We start from the raw sequence: 26,203 nt of genomic DNA, 5'->3' as shown, positions 1-26,203 counted from the left end.
TGAATCTCATATTCTTGTTGACAGTTGTAATTGCAAAGGTGTATAAAGTCATGTCACATACCATTCAACGCCAAATTGCCAACTTACACAGTGAATAAATATTGAAATATTTACTAAAAGATGATCTCAAAACCATTGTCACTAATGGTGATTATGATGTCAACAATTATGATGAAAAATCAATGAAAATGTTTTAAAATATCAATCAACTTTGACATGTAAATTTAAGTTTTAACTTATTCAGTACTGGTATGCAAAAAAACCTTGAAACCATAATGAATTTACGTTAAATGCACCCTTTCGCATGGGTTGTCCAATTCATGTTCAGTCAACAAGTCTTTCTACAAATTTTAACTAAATCTGATAGGCTTAAAAATGTTCAAACAAAACAAAAACAATTACATGTAGAAATCGATAACACATGGGAATTAAAATGAATCTAAACTTTCCTAAAAGTTCTTCCTTCACATTAAAAGTGTACTTGTAACTGATTTGACAATAAATATTTTAAAGCTTATTTAAATCCTGAATTCTAACATGTCACATTTTGGTGTTGAAATCGCCTACAGGAAGCCAAAGAAGCCTACTTATATCCACATTTTAAGCCAACTTTGGATGAAAAAGATTTAACTTGCCTGTATATTGGTTAAACGTTTCCTGATAAATTATTGCGATGTTTAGTGTGCTGTGATTTAACAGCAAAATCCTAGTCATGCGGAAATCATTAAAATGATAGGTTAGAAGCAACAGTACTGTAAGTGGTCAATTTAAATCTCATCTTCTCCATATAGAATTACTTACCTTTCTGAAAAGTAGCAGTGTATAGCATGAGTTTTGTTAAGTAATCTTCCACATGGCAGTATTGATCCCATCACTAAATTATTGATGGTCTGCTTCACGTTAGTCTTCTATATATCTATTTGCACTTATAAGATCGGGTTATTCATTGGTACATACGATGGTTCTCTTTCCGGAAATTGCTACCTGTGGATGTATTGATCTCGGTTTGTGGCATTGACAAAGACAGGCTGTGCAATATAATAAAATAAAATGTGTAAAATAGGGCAAAATGAGAGGACAGCTCGACATGTGTTTGATCAATTGCATCAATAGATATTTGAAGAAAGAAAAAACGGCTCTTGGTTTTTTTTCTGCTGGGAATAAAGGAATAGGGTAAACAAACCATTCATGACAACAAGTGGTGATATATTGCTATTATTATGCAATTTCACAATTTCAGGACTGAAAGATGGCATGGTCTTTCTGTTTTAGTGTGGTGAAAGACTTTCTTCAAATCAGATGTACTTGTAGCTTTGACATTTCATTGTTCAAGACTTCTGTAACTTGCTTGAATTTTATGTATCCATGTAACCATCTATCCAGAATATCTGGAACCAATCTGTTAAACCTCTAAACAGCCCAAATAACCTTAAGGTAACCATGATCAATGGCAAAGTGCGCTGGGCCAAATGGATTTTGTAAGTGCATTACAAATCACAGTTATTTTTGTTCTTGACTTGATGTACATGTAATGCAATTGTAGGAGCCATTAAGTAATGTTCCCATCAAGTCTGATCATTTTCTCCTTGGAGAATGCAGGTGTCAGTATTTGTTTCAATTTATAACTTAATGTCCATTCGCTTGTCATATTGTAAAAGGTCATTTATGCATTGATGATGCAGACGATATTTCATCATCAACAATGGTTGCAGTTTGTAGTAATGAAACAGAATTCCTGTGGGACTTTGAACACAGAAATTAATTTAAAAATGCTCAAAAGGAAATATTAATAAGGACTATGAAACAATCTTTGAAGCAGGTAAGATTTAAAGTGAAAGACCTCTGCAGACATTGCAATAAACTTTTATTCTGTGGTAGATAGCAATAATATGTTATCTGCAGTTGATAGCAATAAAATATTGTCTTTAGTATGTAATAATAAATTATTATCATCAGCAGATACAACAAACATGTTATCGTCAGTAGATATGAATAAAATTCTATCTTCGGTAGATAACAGTGAAATGTTATCAGTATATAGCAATAAAATGTTGTCTTTAATAGATAGCAATAAAATGTTATCTTTAGTATATAGCAATAAAATTTTTACTGTAGTAGATAGCAATAAAAAGTTTACTGTAGTAGATAGCAATAAAATATTACCTTTGATAGATAGCAATAAAATGTATCTTCAGTAGATAGCAATAAAGTGTTATGTTCAGGAGATAACAGTAAAATGTTATTTTGGATAGGTAGCAATAAAATGTTATCTTGAATGTATAGCAATATTAAAGTGTTATCTTCAGTAGGTAGCAGTAAAATGTTATCTTGGATAAATAGCAATAAAATTTCATCATTGGAAGATGGCGAAGACTGTTATCTTCAGTAGTTAGCAATCAAATGTTACCTTATGTAGATAGCAATATAATGTTATCATCAGTAGATAGCAGTAAAATTCTATCATCGGTTATCTTCAGGAGATAACAATGAAATTAAATCTTGGATAGATAGCAATACAATTTCATCATCAGTAGATAGCAATACAATTTTATCATCAGTGTAGCTATAAAATGTTATCTTCAGTAGATCGCAATAAAATGTTATCTTCAGAAGATAGCAGTACTATTAGTTAGACATTAGACTATTAGACATCATATGCTGAACCCAGTATGACATGACATGTTGACGCTGAACCAAATAATGAATTTTTCATACCATAAAATTATTAATATTTCAAAAATAATATTTTAGACATGATCACAAATTGCAGCATAAAACAGCAATAGAATGATTGAAAAGGGCTTAATATATTTAATATGCACAAATGACATAGTATTAACAATACAAGGAAGCTAGTACCTTTGATGTTTTGTGTTAAAATGCTTAATGGTATGATAAAAAATGCAATAAAATATTATCATCAGTAGCATTAAAATGTTACATATAGTAGATAGCAAAAAAATGTTATCATCAGTAGATAGCAATAAATGTTATCTTTAGGAGATAGCAATATAAATGTTATCTTCAGTAGATAGCAATAAATGTTATCTTCAGGAGATAGCAATAAAAATGTTATCTTCAGTAGATAGCAATAAAATTTTACCTCGAGATAGCAATAAAATGCTATCTTCAGTAGATAGCAATAAAATTTTATTTTTCGATAGGTAACAATATTTATGTTATGATCAGTAGATAGCAATAGCATGTTATCTTAAGTAGATAGCAATATATAATGTTATCTTCAGTAGATATCAATACAATCCAATAAAATGTTATCTTCAGTAGATAGCAATATAACGTTATCTTTAGTAGATATCAATAAATCCAATAAAATGTTATCTTCAGTAGATAGCAATGACATGTTGTCTTTGATAGATAGCAATAAAATGTTATCATCAGTAGATTGCAATAAAATGTTATCTTCAGATGACCATAAAATATTATCTTCAGTAAATATATTATCATCAGTAGATGGCAATAAAATGTTTTCTTCAGTAGATAGCAATAATATGTTATCTTCAGCGAAGATAGCGGTAAATTTTTATCTTCAGTAGATATGAACAAAATGTGTTTTCAATGTACATTTGTACGGTACATACATTTGTGTTATGCTTGATAGCAAATCAAAGACTGCTGACATTTTGCAAAAGTATGTGTGTAGAATATTGGAATCTGTGTACCAACTTTCGGTGAAGACGGTTAGATAAATGTCATCTTTCCATCTTCCAATATTCATCTACACATAGTATGCTTTCTCTACACACTTGGCCTTAAGGAAGATCTCACCAATCTGGCATTCAGTTGCAATGCTAAGTCTCCAAAACCACAAATTTTTACAGGGTTGATTTTTTTCACAAAGTAATTTGGTCAGATATTTGAGCCTTTAGCATGACATAATATTTTTGTTTGTCTGTTGAATTGGTAAAATATCGAAAAACAGTGTGGGAAAAATTGAGTATATTTCCGACTTTGGCATGAGGTGTAAAATGTGAAAGTAATACAGAATGTATGTTTTCACTAGACTATACCCTTGTGTTGACGTGAAGGCTTAATAAGAAGGTCACATATCATATGTGTCTTATGCAACATCATTTACCATGTGTATGCTTCATTTAATTTTACATATGCTTCAAATTAATGCTTGCTTAAATGGGAAAATGCATGAAAATTTGGGATTGTAAGGTGTTTAATATGGAAGGCTACTTGAGTAGAATGAACTTTTGAAAACAAATGTGAATGACATGTGGAAATCAATCATGAAATATAGCACCTGTATGGTAATGCTGGTTTTATATTTAGGAATATTTTTCTATATTTTAGCTCTCTCTGCTATGCTTGTATTTAGTAATATTTCCTTTTTCCAGGTGGCTTTGAAATTCAAAGCAGCTTGATGAAATTATATGTTCAGATTTGTATTCAAAATACATTTACAGATGAGAACAAATTGAAACTCTGAAATGCTTTGCTCATGGGACAATCTGTGTAGTTCTGTGCAGATCTGGCTATTTTGTTTATGCAGTTCATGTCTTCATGACAAATTTATTTTTTAAAGGGAGTGGCATACATGACAGTATTTGTACTTGGTGCCTTTAATAACATACTGTTACCAAGGTTTACAGGGGCTGAATCAGCAAAATCTAATGAAACATAGGATTTTGAACAAACATGCATCACAAAAAATACAACTCAAGCTTGTTGAGGTACTTTGTGGGTATTTCCCAGTTGTTTAATTGCTGACCCAAAATTTTTTAAATTAATATCATATTAGCCTGATAACTCATCATCCCATGTCATCATGGTCATGTTTGTAATCCTGATAAAAGACATGATTTAGTTTATTAGGTCTGTGATTCTTGAGATGCCATCTGGAATACTCATCAATGATGGACCTTATAATTGCATAGATAGACTTCAACTTCAGAGTGGTGGTAAAATTGATGACCCCTTTGCCCTCCAGCTGTCTTATGAAGTGATATCTAAGATGCAGATGACATAATGACGTCAGTCTGGTGCCAGCTGACCAACTTGAACCATCTTCTTTGTAACAGAAGATGAAGATTTGATGCAGAGTTGAGATTACAGTGTGGGCAATAGATAGATATGTCTCCACAGTTTGGGTCAGGGGCATTTTGTGATTTTTAGTACCGTAGTAGTTACTTTTGATACTAATTCTTCCGATGTCTTCTGAAGATTTTGTTCTTTTATAAAAAAAAATGTTACCAACTTACCACCCATTGTTGCATTCATAACAACACAACATGAGTGTTTGCCATGCTTGAAAACCTGTCCCCCTGTGGACCCAAAAATACCATCCAACATCAACCCAAAATGGGCAAGATTTTGTAATCTAAAAAATGTGTGTAATCAAGGGTCAAATTTATGTCTGCATTTCCCCAGACATCATTGCCTTTAGTATACAACTTCCTGAATACTACCAACACGTAACTGAGATTGAAGGATACTAATGTATTATTGTCAAAAGTCAACTTTCATTTTTATAGTCACCTGTATCAGGTCACATTTTGCACACTAAAAATTATAACACTATAATTGGACTTGTAGTTCCTGAGATGCAGCTGAACACAATGAAATATAAAAGAAATTTGCCATATTGTAAAATCAATTTCATTTGACATTCAGCTTAGTTTTTGTCATGATCACATTTGCATTATGGATTTGCTACATTCCTACAGCACATATCAAGATGCTACAATAGGAGCCATTTGAAGTCAGTTTTATTATTAATAACTGTATTGTAGCATTATTTCCTGAGTGCATTATCGTTGTCTACTATACGGATAAAACCTAATACTGTTAACATCAATAACAAAAGGAACTTGAGATACGTGAACTGATTGGAAATGTGGAACAACTTGAAATGATTGACAACATTGTAAAAGAACCTAGGCTCTGGCATAGCTATGTGTTATAAGATTGAAGTGTTTCTGACAAAATTGCATTTCATTTCATATCAAATATTCTGTTTTCGCTGAAAATCCCATTGAAAATGGACATATGATTCCTGAAATGCACCCAATATTGAAGACAATTTGAAAGAAGTTACACATTTCTTATGGCTATTGCCATATTGCAAAATCAATTTCATTTGACATTCAGCTTAGTTTTTGTCATGATCACATTTGCATTATGGATTTGCTACATTCCTACAGCACAAATCAAGATGCTACAATAGGAGCCATTTGAAGTCAGTTTTATTATTAATAACTGTATTGTAGCATTATTTCCTGAGTGCATTATCGTTGTCTGCTATACGGATAAAACCTAATACTGTTAACATCAATAATAAAAGGAACTTGAGATGTGTGGATTTGAAGAACCTGAATGAATGGCAACATCGCAACATATTTGTATCCAGCATATGAAGAGCAAGTGTCAAAATGCTCATGGTTTTTTGAACCATTCCCTTAAAAATGGGAATATAATGGCTAATATAAAAGTTAGAATGTTTGGAATACGAAGGCAAATGGAACTAAATTAGTTTGATCTTTCGATTGACCATCGATGCTGATCAATCCTTATTATTTATGAATTATCAATTAATTAGCTATTGTTAATTGTTTTATTGTCAAGTACAATTTCACCATCAATTATGATTAATTAGTTGATAATTTATTTAATGTCAAGCATTGAAGCAGCATTGATGGGCTAAATATCAAACAAATTTGGCTGAGGTAGAATATTTTACAAGCTGACTTTGACAGTAAAATCATTCCTGTAATACGAAAACTAAGCAAGAGCCATTGATAAGATTGCAAATGTACACCAACCAACCAATATGCTTTTAAGTTGTCAAGCCTGTCCATGTTAGCTTTGGAATCAATCAGAATTGTGCACATTTGAGCAGGATTGTTATGTCTGTGAGAGAAAATATTATTCCAAGGTTAGTAGATATTGGGTTGTTTTTCACATTGCTGAACATTTCTGACTATGTTACGCAATGACTAGAAATGTTAAACAGAGACATGTTATGAATTTCTGACTGTTTGCTCCCCTTACTCTGAAGGTTTCTTAACTCAAAATGAGGGGTGTTAAAGGAAGTCAATACAAGGAAGTAATACAATGAAGGCTGACGACAATTGAGCACAATTAAAGGAGTATTTCGTGATCCTAGCATCCTCTATTTATGTCATTTTTCATTAGATATCCACGAAAAAAACCTATTCCTAAAATTTCAGTTGATTCCGATTTTGCGTTCGCGAGTTATGCATGATTATGTGTATTACACTGCTCCATAGACAATGCGTTGTAATGTTGTTCTGGTATACCAGAACAAAATTCAAATTTCACGATATCTTTGCTAAACGAATTAATCTGCAAGAAATATTTTGTACATAAACATTATGTAGCCAGAGGTTTCCAGTGATATAAAAATCTCAACTTTTTTTGAGAAAAGTGGGGGATGAGGCTGTGGATCACGAAATGCCCTTTTAACCATTACGTCATTGCAGTTAGACAATTTCGGCGCGGGAATTTTGAATATCGCGTGTGGAGAGCTGATTGTTTTTATTCATTTTTATGGTCAATATGAGTTTATTTTAAATAAAACCATGGGATTCATTTGATAAGTATTTTTCGAACATATAAGGCACAATGTTATGATTTCAGGAGACTCCCTTTAATGTTAATGTCACTGGATTTTGTAGGAAGAAGTTGCATTGTTTAAGTCTGTATGAAATTTAAGATAAATTCCCTGGTTATATTTGAGTGCTACCTGTCAGTTTCTTATATAGGTGTCATAGTTCTCAATGTGCTACTGGCTCCAATTGTCTATCAACATTGACTTCCATACATGTAGTTAGTAAGTCATACAGTATTAACTGCAAACAGCCGTAACAAAAAGACCAACAGAATTTGAGTTATCCGGAAGTAGTCTTATACTAATTGGTATATCATATGAGTGAGTTACAACACATAGCTTCATACCTACATGAAGATAACCTCAGGCATTTCATGGATGACTAAAAGGTCTGATACTTGCCAAGAATAGCTAGGTGACATTTATAAGCTCATACCAATAGACAAACTTGTTAATATTGATATTAACCAAGACATTTTCATAATAGGATAGTTATTGTATTACTTTTAAGACTAACACAATCTTATCCACTCTGGCAACCAAAATTTTGAATTATAAAAAAGACAAAAATAAGGAGCAAAAAGAAAACATCAGAAAAAAGGAGGCATTGTAAAATATCATAGCTTTACAGCCATGTACATTCTGGAGCATCACAACCATGTACACTCTTGAGAGAGCGAGTAGGTTTTCAACATAGCAAACTAGAGGGATTTGGGTTTTCAACATAGCAAACTAGAGGGATTTGGGTTTTCAACATAGCAAATTAAAGCATACTTTAATGGACAATGACAGTGCAATGATGAGTCAATATAAAATGTAAAATGCCAACACTTGCTTTAGTAGATTAGATTGTGTCCAAAATGGAAAAAAAATTATGGGAAATTTTGCTATTTTAGAATAAAATTTGGCTTATCTTCCAAGAAAAAAAAAATCACTTTTCTAGTCGTGGCTATCCAGACAAATCAGCTATCAAAATTTGCAGAACTATTTCAGTTTTGCTATTCAGTTTTAAAATTTGATACGTTGATTTTGAGTTATTGTCTTGTAATAAATGAGTATTACTTTTTATGATGTTTTTAGAAGGTTTAGAAAGTAGTGTTACTCATCAGGCATTAGATGGAATTGAGCTGTACAGGTACATTGACAAGGGGGCTCTGTTAGACAGTTGTCTCTCGAGCAATTATGCAGGGGCACTTATAGGGAGGGATGCTAATTAGGTAGATTGTAAGAAAGGTATTTTCGTTTGGATAAGCAGGTATTTTGAACAATTCATAAGCATTGTGTGCTATGAATACTAATGTACATGTATCAAGAGATTGTAGAATCAAATTTGAATGCATTACAGTCAAATTGGCAATATATATGTTAAGTTGCATACTACATGTACATTGATTTTTTTTCTCCAAATGAATCAAGAATACGATTATATGTTAAACCTCTCTCATATGTAAATTAATGTAAAATATTTAATGGTACCGGGTATCATACAATCCAAATGGATTTGAAAATACTCCTTGCATTATGTAAATGTTGATGTAAGTGGAACACTAATATGTAAATTCAAGCAACTTGAACTTAAAAATATTTTTATTTGGATTTATATCAAAAACAATGGGAAGTAAGAAAACAATATGTCAAATAATTGGATGCCAGAGATGTAATTATAGTGTAACTTTTAAGTTTAAAACATATTTTCAGGCTGCTTATCAGAATTCAGATTATGTTAACATAATTTTACAATTTTAAAAAGGTCGCGATTTAAAGACGCATAGGATGCACTATTTTAAATTTACGAATCTGTGGCATAAAGAGCAATTTCTCACACGTTCTTAAAAAAGAATGAATATGAAGCAGCACCCAGGTATCATCACAAGAGAGTACATTATATGCCAATATTTTCGCGTACTGATATTTTCACAGTTTCAAGTATCACTGACAATTTCGCGAGGTGTTAAATTTGCGGTCATTGGCAACTTATATAATAAAATACATAAGAAATTTCTTCATTTTAATATATTTGTGGGTTATTATTTTCGCGGCACATTTTAATGCGCGAAAATAAAACCACCGTGAAAATTTCAGCGTATACAGTACATGTGCTAAGTCAAATCTGGCCTGGCACAGTTCCATGTTTATCAAACAGATATGTTACATGCAACCAAAATTATGCATGCTACAATTCAAGTTGCACATAATCCAGGCACCCATTTTGATTCCTATTAAAACTAGTAGTTGTTTTTATGCAACTTAGATTTCATTAGTACCACCACCAGGGTATTGACAATGCCTGGGATTTGGCTACACTCATCCTACAAATATATGATAAAGTAGTGTAAAGACTAACATATGCTTGAGTACTATTGATTTTATAGTGGCATGAATATATTACATACGTTAGCTGGCACCTTTTGGTTTATATCGCCAAGTCGCCATGTTCATGTACTGCAGGTGCTGATGGCATTCAGGCATCATCTTGTAGCATATTCAACAAAGGGTTAACATTGTCTCCTAGCATAAATGTGGAGTCACATGATTCGACCCAAATTTCTTCAAACTTCACAACTTCATGCGTGAATTATTCATATTTGACAAAACAAATGTACAGACATTATTAGTTGGTACACGGAAGGTGGTTCTTAGGCAAAATTTCAATAATTGTAATCAAGCCCGTACGCAGGGGGGTGCGACCGCACCTCCCCTTAATTTGCAAAAGTATACAAAAAGTCCCAAAATGTAAGAATTTGTGAGCGTAGCGAGCAAAAAAATGAGGTTTTTTACGTTTTTTTGGTCAAAAAAGGTCCCAAAAAATCCTGCGTACGGGCCTGATTTTAATCCTTTAGCTCTTGTAGTCGCATATCAAGTGTTGAATTCCCATAGTTAATTCCAAGTATTGATGCAGAGGCTGCCATTGCCTAGAAAAGATATTTTACCCTTCCCAGAATCCTTGTCAACATGTCAGATATATCGCCCCCTTTCATAAAATGATACTCTCGTTATGTTCATTAATTTTAGTTTTGATAATAGACTGGCTGAACATGGGTCGATAGTCATGAAATAAACATAATTTGCAAGCTCTGGATGTGCTCTGTTCAGGGGTGTGAAATTTCAGCTTTTTTTATTGCTAACATTTACACGTTTTCTTTTCTTTTCAGCCCATATTTGATGTTTTTACCCTGCTTTTACGCTGTTTTTCAGCTTTTTTTAGTAATTCTCAGCCTTTTTGGTCTGAGGCCTCTCACACCCCTGTACCTTTTGTCACTATCAATGTTGTACTGGATAGCAAATCAGTACAGATTCTTGAAATGGAAGAAATGCATCATGGGAAGTGTAGATGTCTTCTCTGGCTGTTGCCTACCGCAAAGAGGCTCACATGGGGGATTTATTGCACTTATAATGTGTTACCAGGAGCCAGTGTACACAACAAAATCATTTATGTAGTGGAGGAAATGTGATTTGCAACATTACAGATGATCAAAATTGGTACATTCCTTGGTTGGCAAAATAAGTGTACAATGTACAAAATGTACCTAAAATTCAAAGCTCGCTCCCCTGGGTTTCAAGTAGGCAATTTAACTAAGATGGGACAACATTCGCTGAAAATTAGACTTCTCCGCAGTCGACTTGCCCATTGTACAGACTCTGGCTATTGCATTTAAACTTAAATTTGTATTATACATTTGTGCACAATTGATAGATTTTCACATCTGATCTTTTCAGTCAACGTACTCCCTCTGTTTTTTAGCTTCCCAAGTGGACTACTTACTTTGGATAGCCGCAGTCTGTGGCCCTCACGGACTTAGTGAGCGCATAGCGCGAGGAACCGAGCGCGAGACGTTCAATCGAGCGTGTTAGCCCGAAAGTAGTGCTAACTTTGGATTGTGGCCAACATGCTTTAACACAGCTGTCTATGGATGAGATTGTCGGGTTTCTGGCCTACTAAAATTGGCCATGATGTAATGCATCTTTAAATGGATCTGGCTTGTGATTGGTCACCATGATCTTGTTATGGTTTAAATCATCCTGACATGTGCCATTACCATAAAACTACATCGTACACAACAATCTGTGGAATTTGCTGCATTTTGTGGTGGCACGAAAGTTTAACTCTCACTTGCGGTTAAATTGGATTGATAAACAAGTATGATTGACAGTGTGTGTGCTAGGGACAAAGTCCCCGATCAAAGTCCTGTTAAAATCCAAAGTACATAGTCGATTTTCTACTAGGTCTTTAAGGGGGTACTACACCCCTGCCCAATTTTGTGCCTATTTTTGCATTTTTCTCCAAAATTATAGCGCATTGGTGAATAAAAGATATGTATATTTTTGGGGCAAGGACTACAACTACTGCACTGGAAATTTTATTTTAGCACAGACAACAGTTGTGGAATTACAGTAAAAAATGAGGAAAACCAATATTTGATCAATAAATCAATAACTACTTGCCTTGAGTTGCTGAATTTTCAGTGTACAGTAGAAGTCCTTGCCCCTATAATATACATATCTTACTTGTTTCCTATGCGCTATAATTTTTGAGGAAAATGCAAAAATAGGCACATTTTTGGCCAGGGGTGTAGTACCCCCTTAACGATTAATAAATTGGTAGATCAGAATTGTTCAGTATTGATGTGAGCCATTACAATTATGCCATTGTAATATGTTGCATTCAATAATATAAGCCTACGTATACTTTATTTTTACTGTCACTCTTATAATTATATCAACTTTTTTCACCGGTGTGTCCAGGATCTGTTCCTGTGGGGGTTCAGAGGGGCTTTCAGAGTTATGCGGGGGGCTTTTAACTTGTGGGGGGATTTTATTAAAATAGCTAAAATCACCAAAAAACGGCTGATTTTACATGATTTTTAACAAAGTGTGGGGGCTTCAGCACCCAAAGCACCCCCTGGACACGCCACTGTTTTTATAACCATTTACTAGTATTTTGGTGTAATAAATATCAGTGTAATTTCGAGTTCAACTGAATACGGTTATTATGATTTTATAACATATTTTTGTTTACCAAAAATCGACTATGGCATCTAGCTGAAAATTAGCTAATTAGTGACCACTATTCAAAATGTGTTACAAATAATGCAATCAATTAATGGGTATTGTTTGTAGTCACGTTCATCACATTTGTGTCACAAAATTTTCCCATCATTATTAATGTGCCTCCTGTCTCATTAACATCATTGTCCACAAGTTGAAGCTCTGCTAGGGGCAAGGATTTAATTAGGCCACCAGGATAGCCCTGGAAAATTATGAGGAAATTTGTTTGTGGATTCACTCCACACTGATCATTAAAATTGTTAACTGTTATGTCAAGCAAAAAAAGTCCTAAACCCAATGGCCTGAAAAGCCGTAAATATGTCTAGTTGATCTTTGAGAAAGTGGCCCAAGATGCCTGCTCTCATTGCTAGCAATACTTAAGGCCACTAACAGTCAATTTTGAGTTTCCCGTCACATAATTTCTGAAAACAAGTGAGGTAACTTTCATTATTCATTATTCATTATTTTTCTGCCTTTCATTATATGACCAACACGCATGTAAAATGTGTTGTTATTTGCCGCTCACTCACTTGAAGATGGATGTTCAGCCCAAATGAGATTCAAAAGTACATGTATATTAAAAAGAGTCTGCAAAGTTGACAGCAAAATGCATGTTTTGATTTTGATTTTTCCACAAAAAATAAAGGGATATTCATAATTTTTTTTGCAAATATAACCAGTTTTTATCGGTATTTTTTGGAAAATCACAATAATGAATTGAAGTGAGGGTCAGAAAATGAAGTGAGGGCGGGTGACAGGAAACTCAAAATCGACTTTCCTTGGCCTAAAGTCAAGTATGATTCAATATTCAATGTATCTCTAAATTAGGACATCTTTACTTCCACAGTTTTATCTTTCTTTGCTTACCAATGCATTAGTTTTACCCCATGTTGGCTATTAGTGTTTAGAGAAATCCAGGAATTGCTCTAATTCAATCACTTACATCATTGTAGGTCTAACATAACTTGCTAGAATCAGTTAAGTGCTGACATTTTAACATGCTTCAAATGAATTGAAATGGTTCAGGTTAAACATATTATATCTTACTACGGTGTTTAAGTATGTAAATGACTTAATTCCTTCTTATCTCACGTCTCATTTCATATGTACATACTTCTTCCGTTCATTCACTAGACATCAGTATAGCACCTCACTCATTTTACCTCCATGCTAAATCAAATTCACACAGCTCATATGCCATAAAGGGAGAGCGTGATGACTTGACTTCTGACATCAATGCCTGACAGTATGCGCATGCATCATCACAATTCAAGTTCCATTGTTTTTTGCCTGGCAGTACATGCGCGTGCATCACATTTTGTTCAGGGCTTGTGTTTTTAAAACTCCCGCTACACCACAATAAGGCTATTGAACAGTGTAGTAGTTGCATGGGGTTCACTCAAGCATATCGATATACCAGTCCCTTGCCTTTGTTGATAAACATTGAGGTCAACTCATCTATAGAGAAAATGTTAATGAATATTTGTCTATTGTTTGGTTGTCTCAAAAGGAGGTTCTACACCCAACGTGCATACTGTGTGTGCCTACGCCTGTGAAACGCATGCTGTAATTACTTCATACGCATTGCAAAAACCTCCTGGCACGTTGCTAGAAAAGCGCAAGAAACAAAAATGCACATTTTGCTTAGGCGTTTGCAGGGAGATCCTCGTTTTGGTAGCAAGATGGCGAATCTGTGCAAAGGGCAAATACTCTTTTGGATGGAAACAACTTGGTATTGTGATGGATTACCGCTATTAAATTGAGTTAGTGAAACCTTACAAAGCTTAATGTCAGGCAATATGTTATCTATAAATTGGTTTGAGCTCAATTAATCACCAGACTCTATTCCAATATGGTCTATTACTTACCAAGGATGCTAATCTTATTGTTAGCTGTGTTGCTTTATTAGTCCTAGTTACAAGTCAAGGTTTTGTAGCATTTCATTGGGGGCTATTCCAAGTGAAATCCATACACCCCTTATGGAAGACATGACCTTAATCTTCCACTCTGGGAGTATATATTTCAAATTAAGTCTTATCAAAGGTAACCACATTTGAAATTCACATTCCTTGTGTCAGAGATTACGGTAATGTCTTCCGGGGTGTGTATGGATTTCGACTGGAATAGCCCATTATTTCCATTTAGTCATTTAGCTACCATCAAAGGCATCATCAGTGATTCACCTAATTAGAAAACTAAAACTCAAAAATCAAATCTGTTGCATTTGTGTAAAGGCTATAGTGTGCTAACAATCCCTGCAAGTGATAACAATCTAAAAAGGGCAAAAAAGGTCTCTATAGTCAATGTCAGAGAAGTATGGACACTTGTAGCTACACATAATTGAATGGCGGTTCAGGTAGTGTATATTTATTTCAAATCGCAGCCCTAAAGCAGGCTGAATTACATGAAAAATTACGATCTAAAAACACATCAAAATCTTTACGATATAACAACAATCAAGATTATAATATTGTACTTGACATTGGCACACATAAAAACACAATTTATCACATGTCTGCAGCAAATTTAAAGTTCATGTATATAAAAATATAAAAGTGATAACATTTCATATTAAACATCACAATGGCATATAAAAATTTTGAGCTAGTTATTACTATTGTTTCCTTCCTCTTGGAAATCTATTTTTCATGGTAAATAGTCAGTGCCAATTTTCCTAAAATATATACTAAAATATATATAGGATAGACATAGTAGTCAAGTTCTGGGTAGTACTGCATTAAAATTGTAGAGTTGTAGATAGTGAGTAAAAACAATACCGGTTTGTTATAAAAACACACAATGGTTTAATATAAATACGGTTAGATACTTTTGTGGAGGTGCCTGTAAGTAACTGCTTCATTCTATCATTGACAAAATTGCTAAAATAAGCAGGTCTTCTGAAATGTTCAAAACACTTGTTAAGTTAAACATAGTTCATGGCATTGTGATATTTCCATAACATAAAACATTTTTGAATGGTTGATTTAATTAAATTCAGTATGTGGTTGTGGCTCCTGAAGTTCGTCAAAATTATATAAAATATCTGTCAATTTGCCCCCATACACAGACATTAGATGCATGACATTTGAAGGTATTTTGTGAGCACCAATATGATGGCATCATTCAACTTGGTTCGCTTCAGTGTTCATTTGATTACAATATCTTAATTAAATCAGATCGTTAGACGACTTCTTGAGTTTGACTTCTGGCACTGCACAAGGGGGAAATGGCATAGTATGATGTCAAAACAATGTACAGGATGTCATGGATTTGTCTTCACATGAATAAACATGAAAAGACAGTCCAATATTGCTCATCTGCATACACCCACATGGAAGCCAGATTTCACAGTTTATCCTACTGAATAAATCTTTATAGTAAAACATGCATGTGAGTCAAGACAAGGATTTGAAGCAGCTGTACTTCTGTACATAATGTATTGAGCTTAATTCCATTTAAAATACACACTACCCCTGTGGAAGATTTTGGAAATATCCTCCAAAGGGGGAGTATGTTTTTTCGAATGTAGTTGGTCAGCGTTAATCATTTTGAAACCCATACTCCTCCTGTATTATGGCTTTACCTACATTGTAAATCTTTCACAACTGGAGTATTTCAAATAGAAATTACCCAACTGTCAATTCTATTCAAAACTCATACTCCCTCTGTGGAAGATTTTAGGTAAATATTCCACAGGGGTAGTGTGGACCTTAAATGGAATAGCACATTGGTATCACAACCCATCAGGCCCTCTTGATTCTGAGTTTTCCATCACTCGCCCTTATTTGAAATTCATGCCTTCAATTGAATTCATTATTGCAATTTTTTCAATCAATTAAAAACCATAAGTGAGTTTTGAACGCAATCTGAATTCGCTTCACGTATCACACCCAGTAGCGCATTTCTCCTTTTTTATCAAGTAAATTGGTGTATTTACGTTTATTCTACAGTTTGACTGATAAAAATGTTTAAACTCTCTGTATCTCACAACTCTAAAGATATACCGTACTGACGCGAGTATAGTCCCACCCCGTTTTTGGGTGAACATTTTTCAAAATTGTGGGTGGGACTATACTCGAATTTCAAAAAAAAAAAAAAAATACAAATTCAATGCATTTTGAAATCATTAAGGGCTGGGGTATGAACGTTTGGACAGTATTTATTTTGGGACATAAGAGCACATCAGACATATCGAATTGCATTCTGAATACGAAGAATGTCATTCTGATATCAAATAATTTTGAATTTTTGAAATTCGTAATTTAATACACATTTTATGGCAAATCATTAAAAATTGATATTTTTGATATTTAACAGTACTTGAAGTAAACTTTATAAACCTGATGATTTATACTTAAAGTGTATGTAGGTGGGGTGAAAAGCCGACGATCAATTGAAAATTTGACCTTTCGTATTGAAGATATGGATTTTTTTCCCAAAACACACAAAAAAATTAGGTCTTTTTGGGAAAAATCCATATCTTCAATATGAAAGGTCAAAATTTTCAATTGACCGTCGGCTTTTCCTTCCTGCTACATACACTTTAAGAATATATCATTAGATTTATATAATTTACTTCGAGGACTGTTATGTATCAAAAATTTGAAAAATATCAAATTTTTATAATTTGTCATAAAATTTGTATTATATTGTAATTTTCAAAAAATGGAAATTATTTGATATCAGAAAGACATTCTTCGTATTCAGAATGCAATTCGATATGTCTGAGGTGCTCTCATTTCCTACAAAAAATACTGTCGAAACGCAATAAACGCTCATTTTAGATCCCTTAATAGAGTATGACATGAGTACAAATTTATTTTTTAATCAACCATGCATGATCCTAGCATTTAGGTCTAGGTCCAGGGATACTCTAAAGCCGAAAAAGAATTTTTTTTTTTTTTAATTTCTGAAAAGCATCATATATCATATATTGTGCAGGATATGAAAAAAGAGACATTATCAATCCAAGTATAATTTTTATTTTATTACAGACATCATGCAAATTTCAGTTTCTGCCGCAAATTTGCATATCATGACACCTGCCCTACATGGTCACATCGCCACGCATATATTTAGCTGATGCATGATAAATTCGAAGACTATCGTTGTAGATTGCAATACTCTTTTACGCTTGAATTAATTAATACCTTCTCTAGTGTTTTTTTCTCTGTTTTATCCAGTATTCCCTTGTTGTCTCAGGACAAGTCAAGTACCTTTTCCAATCAATGCAGAATCACAAATATACGGTAATGCAATTATGCATGTTTTTCACCTGATGGTCATTGCTAAGCCTCCTTGTGGCAGGATAAGCTGGGTTGGTTGCAGTGTACTATATGTTATATCTGAGGCCAATATCATCTAGGTGTTCGGTGAGCGTGAGTTGCATTAACCATGAGAGCAAATTGATGAAGTATCACCCAAGATATATGTGACACAACTAGATGAGTACGGTAGTAGCACTTGCCCTTCTTTCAACCTTATGAAAAGTAATATAATATAATATAATACCTAGTCCTGAGAAATTAAATCTGGACAACAAACAATATGTCGTACATATGCATGTATGAAAATTAGTTTCATATATACATATCTCTAAAACAATATTGGAAAGGTTGAACAATTTTGCTATTTAATATTTGACATAGCTGCGAGGATCAATAATATTTATAAGCTTGAAAATTACACCATTAATAGAATTTTGTACAATATATACTTTTGTCCATGCCTCATACATATTTAATTTTAATGGGAATATCAGTTAAATGTAGCTCTCTTTAACACATTGTACAAAAAAAAATTAAATATGGTCGATACCCACCCACCTTATTGGTTTATCATTTTTCATGGAAAATATTTCAACCTGTTTACACACATAATCTCACATTTCCTGACATTGTGTTATTATGCTGGAACTGTACTGCATCAGAATAAATCACTTGAGGGATTTCCTGTCATTGACTAATAAAACTTGCAGAATCTACAGTGTGTTTCACTTTGCCAAATGTGAAACTTTTAAAGTCAAAATTGCACTTGACAATAATCACAAACAACATTAGTCTGACTAATAATATGTGTGTAAAAACTACTCTCAACATTCATTTGGCTGGCAGATACAAATTTGATCTTTTATAACAGCATTATTTGAAGAATGGTTGATATCATATGAAAATCATATCTGAATTAGAGGTTAATGACTGCGCATCAGTTGTTTTGAGGGTATTGTGAAATATCTAAACATTGTGCTTTGGAACCGAGGGATATTCCGAGGTCCAAAGCACAATGTTTAGATATTTCACAATACCCGAAAAATAAATGATGCAAAGTCATTAACCTCATTCATAACCGTCACTTTTCACTTTTTTTTAAATTCAATTTACGTCACATTTTCTTCTTTTAATTTGAAAACAGAACACAATTTTAACTTTATCTGTAGTTTTCCCTGTAAAAAATCAAATAGCCCATTAAGGAAATACCGCTAGTGACCAATCACACTAGCACGCAATCATGCGATGCCCAAATACGGCGGTCAGCGTCCGCGTAAATTGTTCGAACGCGTAACACGTCACGTAAAGCGGTCATTGTAGAGCGTACTTTTAGCTACGTCACGAGACACGGTCATTATACTTTTCAATGACCTGCATTTGCGCCCCGCGTATTTAAAAGTTATTATCTGTGATTAGATCGCACTTGCTGCGTATATTAATGAGGTTATGAATGACAATTATTGATGTCAGCATTTGATGAAGAAACATGAGTAAGAATACTAAAATGACGTCATGAAACAATATTTAAATCTTCATATTGTTGATTTGTAGCTTGTGGAGGAGGGGGTTTTCCCCTTTTTTGCCGCTTGCATGTTGTGTATTGTTCAGAATTTTGTATTCATTGCATACAATTCCATGACAAAGTAAATTGTACATCTTCACTCACATTTTCACTAAACTAAAACTTGAGCAAAGATCACAGAGTTCCACACAAAGAATACAAAATTATCCGTTTTAACTGACATAAAATTCCGAATGAATTTGTCCAAAGATGTTGTGTAATATATTTCATAAGTTCTGCTGCATTTAAATGCTACCTTGAGTATACTAGTAAAACAAGTCAATGACTTGCTTAGCATTTGATAAGTTCTCAAGAGGATTCAGTTTGCAGTCATATGTCTAATAAATGTTTTCCATGGGGAGTTTTATAATTTGTTTTGATTAGAACTGAATTTGAGGAAAGTATTAATATAGGCATCAATCTTATCTGTGCCGCTGATTTACACCCAAACAGAAGATTTCACCCCACCAAATCATAGTCCCATAGATATATGTGCTAAATTTGCCTTAAGAAAGCATCATTTTTTCTTCACAGGAGCGACTCAGTTCTTAGCGACAGCTATGATGGTTGAAATCAGCCCTTCTGAAAGGGTTGAAATCAGCTGATCCTCTGGCTGAGCAAAAAAATATGTTGACCGTCATTATTTTTTACGACTGGCCCTTGAAGTCGATGATATCCTGGAATTACTGAATTTGAATACAAAATCTTGCCAGTGTTTCCAGCAGAAAAGGCCGCTTAAAATTATCAAAATTACTCGATCTCTCCCACTGCGTGGTACACTTGCAGGATTTAACATTACTAATCATTTACCAATCCAAATTTAGCTAACATTATGCAAATTTCTGCTCATTTTAATGCTTACTTTAGGTGTAAATGATTTTTCTGAGAATTGAAATGACAGGGCGCAGCCAAATAATACTATTTGATGGTGCGAAATCAGAAGTCTGGATAATGGATAGACCTACCATTAGTTAAACACTTGGGAAAGATTCTTCCTTTATCACATCATTTTTACCAATCATCCAAGCACAATTAGTACTACGTCCGGATCCATGATAATGCTGCATTTTAATGTCATTTTTGCTTGAGTTATCTAATTCTATTATTTCTATACAATCATATAGTTTTATTTAAAAGGTTCTCTTTCGTATGCACTTATTCAAATATATTACATTAAATTCTTTGCTCCATTGTGTCAGAAATATTTTTAGAAGTAATATGACTTTTTGATTGAATTTGCTCTTGATGGCAATTAAGTTTGTCTCTCAGTTGGAGACAACTATTTGAAGGAAACCAAGACATCAGTCAGAATGGCTCATTTGTTCACTGGTACAAACTTGGACCTACAATATAATCAGGCCGTTGCAACTCATATGCGTCGGCTTTCCCTGTGTATTACCCTGTACTAACATGGCGTCCAATGGCGTCTCCCGGGCGGGGCCATTTTGGAAAAGTAAAGAAAAATGCTGCTGCCACCACGATAGTACTAAAAGCTACGTAAAAAAATATGCGTAGTGCTGTGGAGACTTACTTTAACATGACGTCACGAATATGCTAATTAAAGAAAAATGCTGCTGCCATCTACGTCCACATGTTGCAAGCGTGACGATCGCTGACTTCACATCGATGAATGGAGTTGCAATTCCATCGCACTTCGTGCTCTATTCTTCTTCCATGATATAATCAGGAAATGTAAGAACAATGCCAAATGTATCGATTTCCTACAACATTTTCAATCATATCCATCTGCTATCTTTTGGTTAGTGTCATGAGGGGGGATGTTCAAGTTTGGTTTGGGTATGGAGGTGGTACTGCAAATCTAAAAGTGGATCTATCACGCTTCCAATTTAAAAAAAATTTAAATCCATCAATATAACAAAGGTCAAATATTTTAGCCAAATTTAACACAAACTGTCAGAGTTTTTACTTTTCCCAAAATTTTTGATCATTTAAAATATTTTCACTACAGTGAGGCAAAATTGGGCTATTTACCAAAAAAAAGAGAAAATTGTGAAAAAATGCCCCATCCATATATACCAAAATTTCCCTAGAAATGGGGCTCAATGAGATACCAAAGCAGCAGGGGCGTAAATTAAAGGTTATTTGGCTATCCGTTTCTGGTTGATTAACAATACAATGAACAGTTTGTGTCGCCTATATTTTGTTTTTTTAATGTGAATTCTACTTGAACTTGAACTCTTGTCAGCTTGTTATGCAATTGGACAATTACAGATATACTTCATTATACCATGGAGCATATATTTTGTATTGTTCAAGGGGAACAAGCTGGTGTGGGAAACACTTCAGTGTCTATTCAATTAAGATAAATGAATGGAGGACAATGATTTTCTTTAAAGCCAAAAGTGATGCAAAGTCATCTATCTCCATTGTAGCATGTCCGATATAAGGCAGCAGAAATGTTTTGTTTTATTTATTTATTTATTCACCCAAAACTTAATTCCCAATGCAGTTCAATAGCAGATGTCTCTTATTTTCAATTGTATAAATTTTGTCTATAAATTCACTGCTTGAGAATCTACAGAATGTAATGTTTTCTCATCTGATAGTTAAGTGATGTCTGACACAAACCTGGTAAAGCTTTGTGAGGATGAACCCAACTTAGTATTACAAAAAACATTCCCATACCAGACCCTAACAAAATAATACAAATTTCCATTTTCCTCCTCTTTCCAAGTATTTTAACCTTTCCTCCTTTATTCCATGTCTTGTTTCTCTTTTAATTCCTCTCCATTACCTTACAGCCCTAATTCTATACTCCAAGTATGCCTCTTGAATAATACACTAAATGGTTCCTTTATATAATACACATTTACAAGTTGTTTAAACCAGATTGCGTAGGAGATAAGAGCTGATTTAGGAGAAGCATGCATAAATTCATATTATATGCAATAGATTAAGTTGTCTCGGGCATAATCATGTGATTTATTTCTTTATCAAAACAATGTGAATCGGCACCTGTGTTAAGTGGATATTCTCATTACAGCAAGCATTTTCCATCTCACTGCTAATATCGATTCTAGTTGGCAAACGACTCGTGTTATGTACTTATTTAACACAGATTTATATAATGTATTTAAAATATTTATGAAAATTCATAAAAATTAAAGTTGTCTAGTGATTCTTTTGCCTGGTCAAAAGGGTTTTTTTTTGTGTGTATGGTTGTTCAAGATAAGTAGAAGCAGCCCACAGCAGTGTGTAACTTAACAGGCTGTACGCCTACACATTTGCATTAAGGAAGGCTATGGAAATACATTAAGATAATAATGAATTGTACACCATCCTGTGACAACACAGCAACATCAAGTATATAAAAGGCTTTACTCTGAAGAGTTTATAGGAGACATCAGTGGAGCCAAGTGTCGCACAATTTTCCTGTGATGAAACTGTTTGTGCCAATCATCATAATATGGTAGTAAAGAAGCCAGTTATCAGCAGTAGATAGCTAATGATGTATGCATCCGTTATTGCAACATGTAGAGTGAAGAAGTCAGCTATCAGCAGTAGATAGCTGATAAAGTAGGCGGCCATCATTATAATACAAAGTGTAATAGTCAGCTATCTACTGTCAGCAGTAGATAGCTGATGAAGTAGGCACCCATCATTGTAATATGGAGAGTATAGAAGTCAGCTATCAGCAGTAGATAGCTGATGAAGTAGGCAACCATCATTGTAATATGGAGCGTATAGAAGTCAGCTATCAGCAGTAGATAGCTGATGAAATAGGCAACCATCATTGTAATATAGAGAGTATAGAAGTCAGCTATCAGCAGTAGATAGCTGATGAAGTAAACTCAACCCATAAAGTATCGAAACGATTATAGATGGTCAGATATATCGGGAACTGAAAGATATAGCAAAAACGTATTTAATGTATATAAAGCGCAGCTTTCTCCTACACATTTTGATACCTCTTTTGTTGCTCTACGATATCAGTTGGTCGAGTTATGGGCGCTTGAGTGGCTTCAAGTCGGATTTTGAAAGTTGCACTTAGCTCCTATTCAAGCCAAATGCGTTTGTGGTGTACACAGACACACACAAAATCACTTAACCATGAACTTAACTTAATTTTACTCCTTCGACTTCCAACTTCAATACTTGCTACCCTTTACTTATCTCTGACTTATCTCATGAACTCTTTCTGCTGACATCTCAATACTTGGTGTGCACACCATCACACATACTCATTTGAATTTGGCGGACAAAAGTAATGGGCATTTATTGGTCACAATACAGCGCATTTGACTTGGTATAGGAGCTAAGTGCAACTTTCAAAATCCGACTTGAAGCCACTCAAGCGCCCATAACTCAACCAAATGATATCGTAGAGCAACAAAAGAGGTATCAAAATGCGCATGAGAAAATTGCGCTTTATATACATCAAATAAGTTTTTGCTATATATTTCAGTTTCCAATATATCTGACCATCTATAATCGTTTCGATACTTTATGGGTTGAGTTTATTAACAGCCATCATTGTAACATAGAGAGCATAGAAATCAGCTATCAGCAGTAGATAGCTGATGAAGTAGGCAACCATCATTGTAATATAGAGAGTATAGAAGTCAGCTATCAGCAGTAGATAGCTGATGAAGTGTTAACAGCCATCATTGTCACATAGAGAGCATAGAAATCAGCTATCAGCAGTAGATAGCTGATGAAGCCATCATTGTAATATATGGAACCGTTACAAATTAATAGAGATAAAATACGAAATAAATAGAGCCATGTAATACTGATAGTATTTATATACCATTTAAACTGATATTGCATGGAAACAAATGTGAACATTTGATGAAATCGTCAGTTATTAGCCATATGAAGAATTAATATATCAATCATAATTTATTATATTCTTGCTGTAACAAACTAACACATCTTTTTTCTTTTCTTTTTCTTATAACAGCATGGGAAGAACATCATCCACAGGGACCTCAAGGCAGAAAATATCTTCTATGCAGCAAATGGACTAGTTAAAGTTGGGGACTTTGGCTTTAGTACCACCTTCAGTAAAGGGGAGATGCTGAACACATTTTGTGGCTCCCCGCCATATGCCGCCCCAGAACTTTTCAAAGATGAGCATTATGATGGCCCGCCTGTGGATGTATGGGCCATGGGTATTATGCTATACTTTATGGTGACTGGTGTGATGCCTTTCAGAGCTGATACAGTAGCTAAACTGAAGAAGTGTATCTTGGATGGGAACTTCACCATCCGTCATTTGTGTTAGATCAAACTGTGCGACACTTGTATAATATCTTAAAGAGTAGTGCCTCGGAACGATACAATGTGGACCAGATTAAAAACTGTATGTGGCTTAAAGGACAAGAGTTTCCTGAGTCACACCATAGCTATCACCTAACACCATGCTTTGACCAGGAGGTGGCTACCAAGGAGGAGCGTGAGGTGCTGGATCAGCTCAAAACCCTCGGACTAAATGATGATCATCTGGCTTCCACTAAAGATAAAGATTCCAGAAATAGCATAACCGGAACATATAGAATTCTGTTGCACAGAGTTCAGAGGAAGTATATAGAGCCGCCACCTATGGTGCAGCGTATGAGCAGTATGCGCGACAAGAAAGGTACTCCGTCCAAGAAGAAGTCACGTGATAGACGCTTTAAGAATAAGCCATCCAAGCTCTGTATGTTGCTCTAATGAAAGGAGAGAGGAAATCAACTGTAGTTAGCATCTAAGATAAATTTTATTGTATTATAATAATATTAATAAGTCTATTTCAGGTTTGTCTTCTTGATTATATTTTTTATCATCGGTGCAAAGCAAATGATTATAAAATAGAGTGTCAGTTTGTTGTTGCTAGTTTGTATAATTGTGTCCTGTGAACAAGTCTAACCTTAACACCCCACCCTCAGTGTGATCAAATTAGAGTTTCAATTGAGGTATCAATTGCAAACATGGTTGTTGTTTTTTAGTGTGTATGTACGTGTGTAAGTTGGTAAGACTTGTCAAATGTGGACTGTTTCATGTTTAACTCCAGTTATCTGTGGACCGTGGACATCTGCCATCTCTCACCTACCTGAAAAGATCACAAAAAGCCTAAAAATGCATTTAAAGTGAGTCCTCTATTATAGGGGGTATATGTCCACAATTTGATAGTAAATTACTGTCCTCACATCCTGAAGTTTTATGTTTTGGTCCACAGTTGACAGGTCTTACCAGTGGGAGTGTGTATATTGGAAGACTACAGTTTGTCCACTTTGAAGTAAAGTATGAACATTTTACTTAAGCGTATCATGCGCCACGTAAAACGCTCATGCATTTGTGTGCGCTAGCAGCTTGTTAATTCCTTCTGACATTACGGCACACTGAAACTGTGTAACTTACTTCATACTTTACTTCGTACTTCAAAGTGGACAAACTGTTGAACCATAATTTGTAACCGTCCACCACAAAGGGGCTGTAATGTCAGTATTTTCACTTTTTGAGATATTAGAGAGGCAAGTTCTCCTAAAAATAAGCTTTACAATGATACATGTATGTCTCTGTTGTTTGTATGCAAAGTAGTGAAAAATCAGTTCAGAAATCCTTTGTTTACTATTGTTTTTTTAGAAGTTTAACGGACCATATCTTAAAACAATCCCTGCCAACAATTATAGCTTATTTGTGGTGGATGTTCACAGTTGTACGATGAAAAGGATGATATATCATATGTGACACGATCAAGGGAAATGAGTCGGATGTCGCTAATATTGA

The 26,203-nt window shown here is 34.2% G+C and overlaps 1 protein-coding gene across 1 annotated transcript in view; it reads left to right on the top strand.

Annotated features, from left to right (window-relative positions):
* Nucleotides 1-25,671, top strand: part of LOC140165987 (serine/threonine-protein kinase NIM1-like) — a 101,942-nt gene extending 76,271 nt beyond the window's left edge. The window contains 2 exon segments of the mRNA XM_072189351.1: nt 24,396-24,699; nt 24,702-25,671. Of these exon segments, the coding sequence (XP_072045452.1) occupies nt 24,396-24,699; nt 24,702-25,147 (750 nt within the window). The 3' untranslated portion in view covers nt 25,148-25,671.
* Nucleotides 25,672-26,203: the final 532 nt, after the last annotated feature.

Source organism: Amphiura filiformis, chromosome 1, assembly GCF_039555335.1.
Source record: "Amphiura filiformis chromosome 1, Afil_fr2py, whole genome shotgun sequence".
Taxonomy (NCBI): Eukaryota; Metazoa; Echinodermata; class Ophiuroidea; order Amphilepidida; family Amphiuridae; genus Amphiura; species Amphiura filiformis.
The sequence above is the reverse complement of the archived record's forward strand: the minus strand, read 5'-3'. Positions and strand labels throughout refer to the sequence as shown.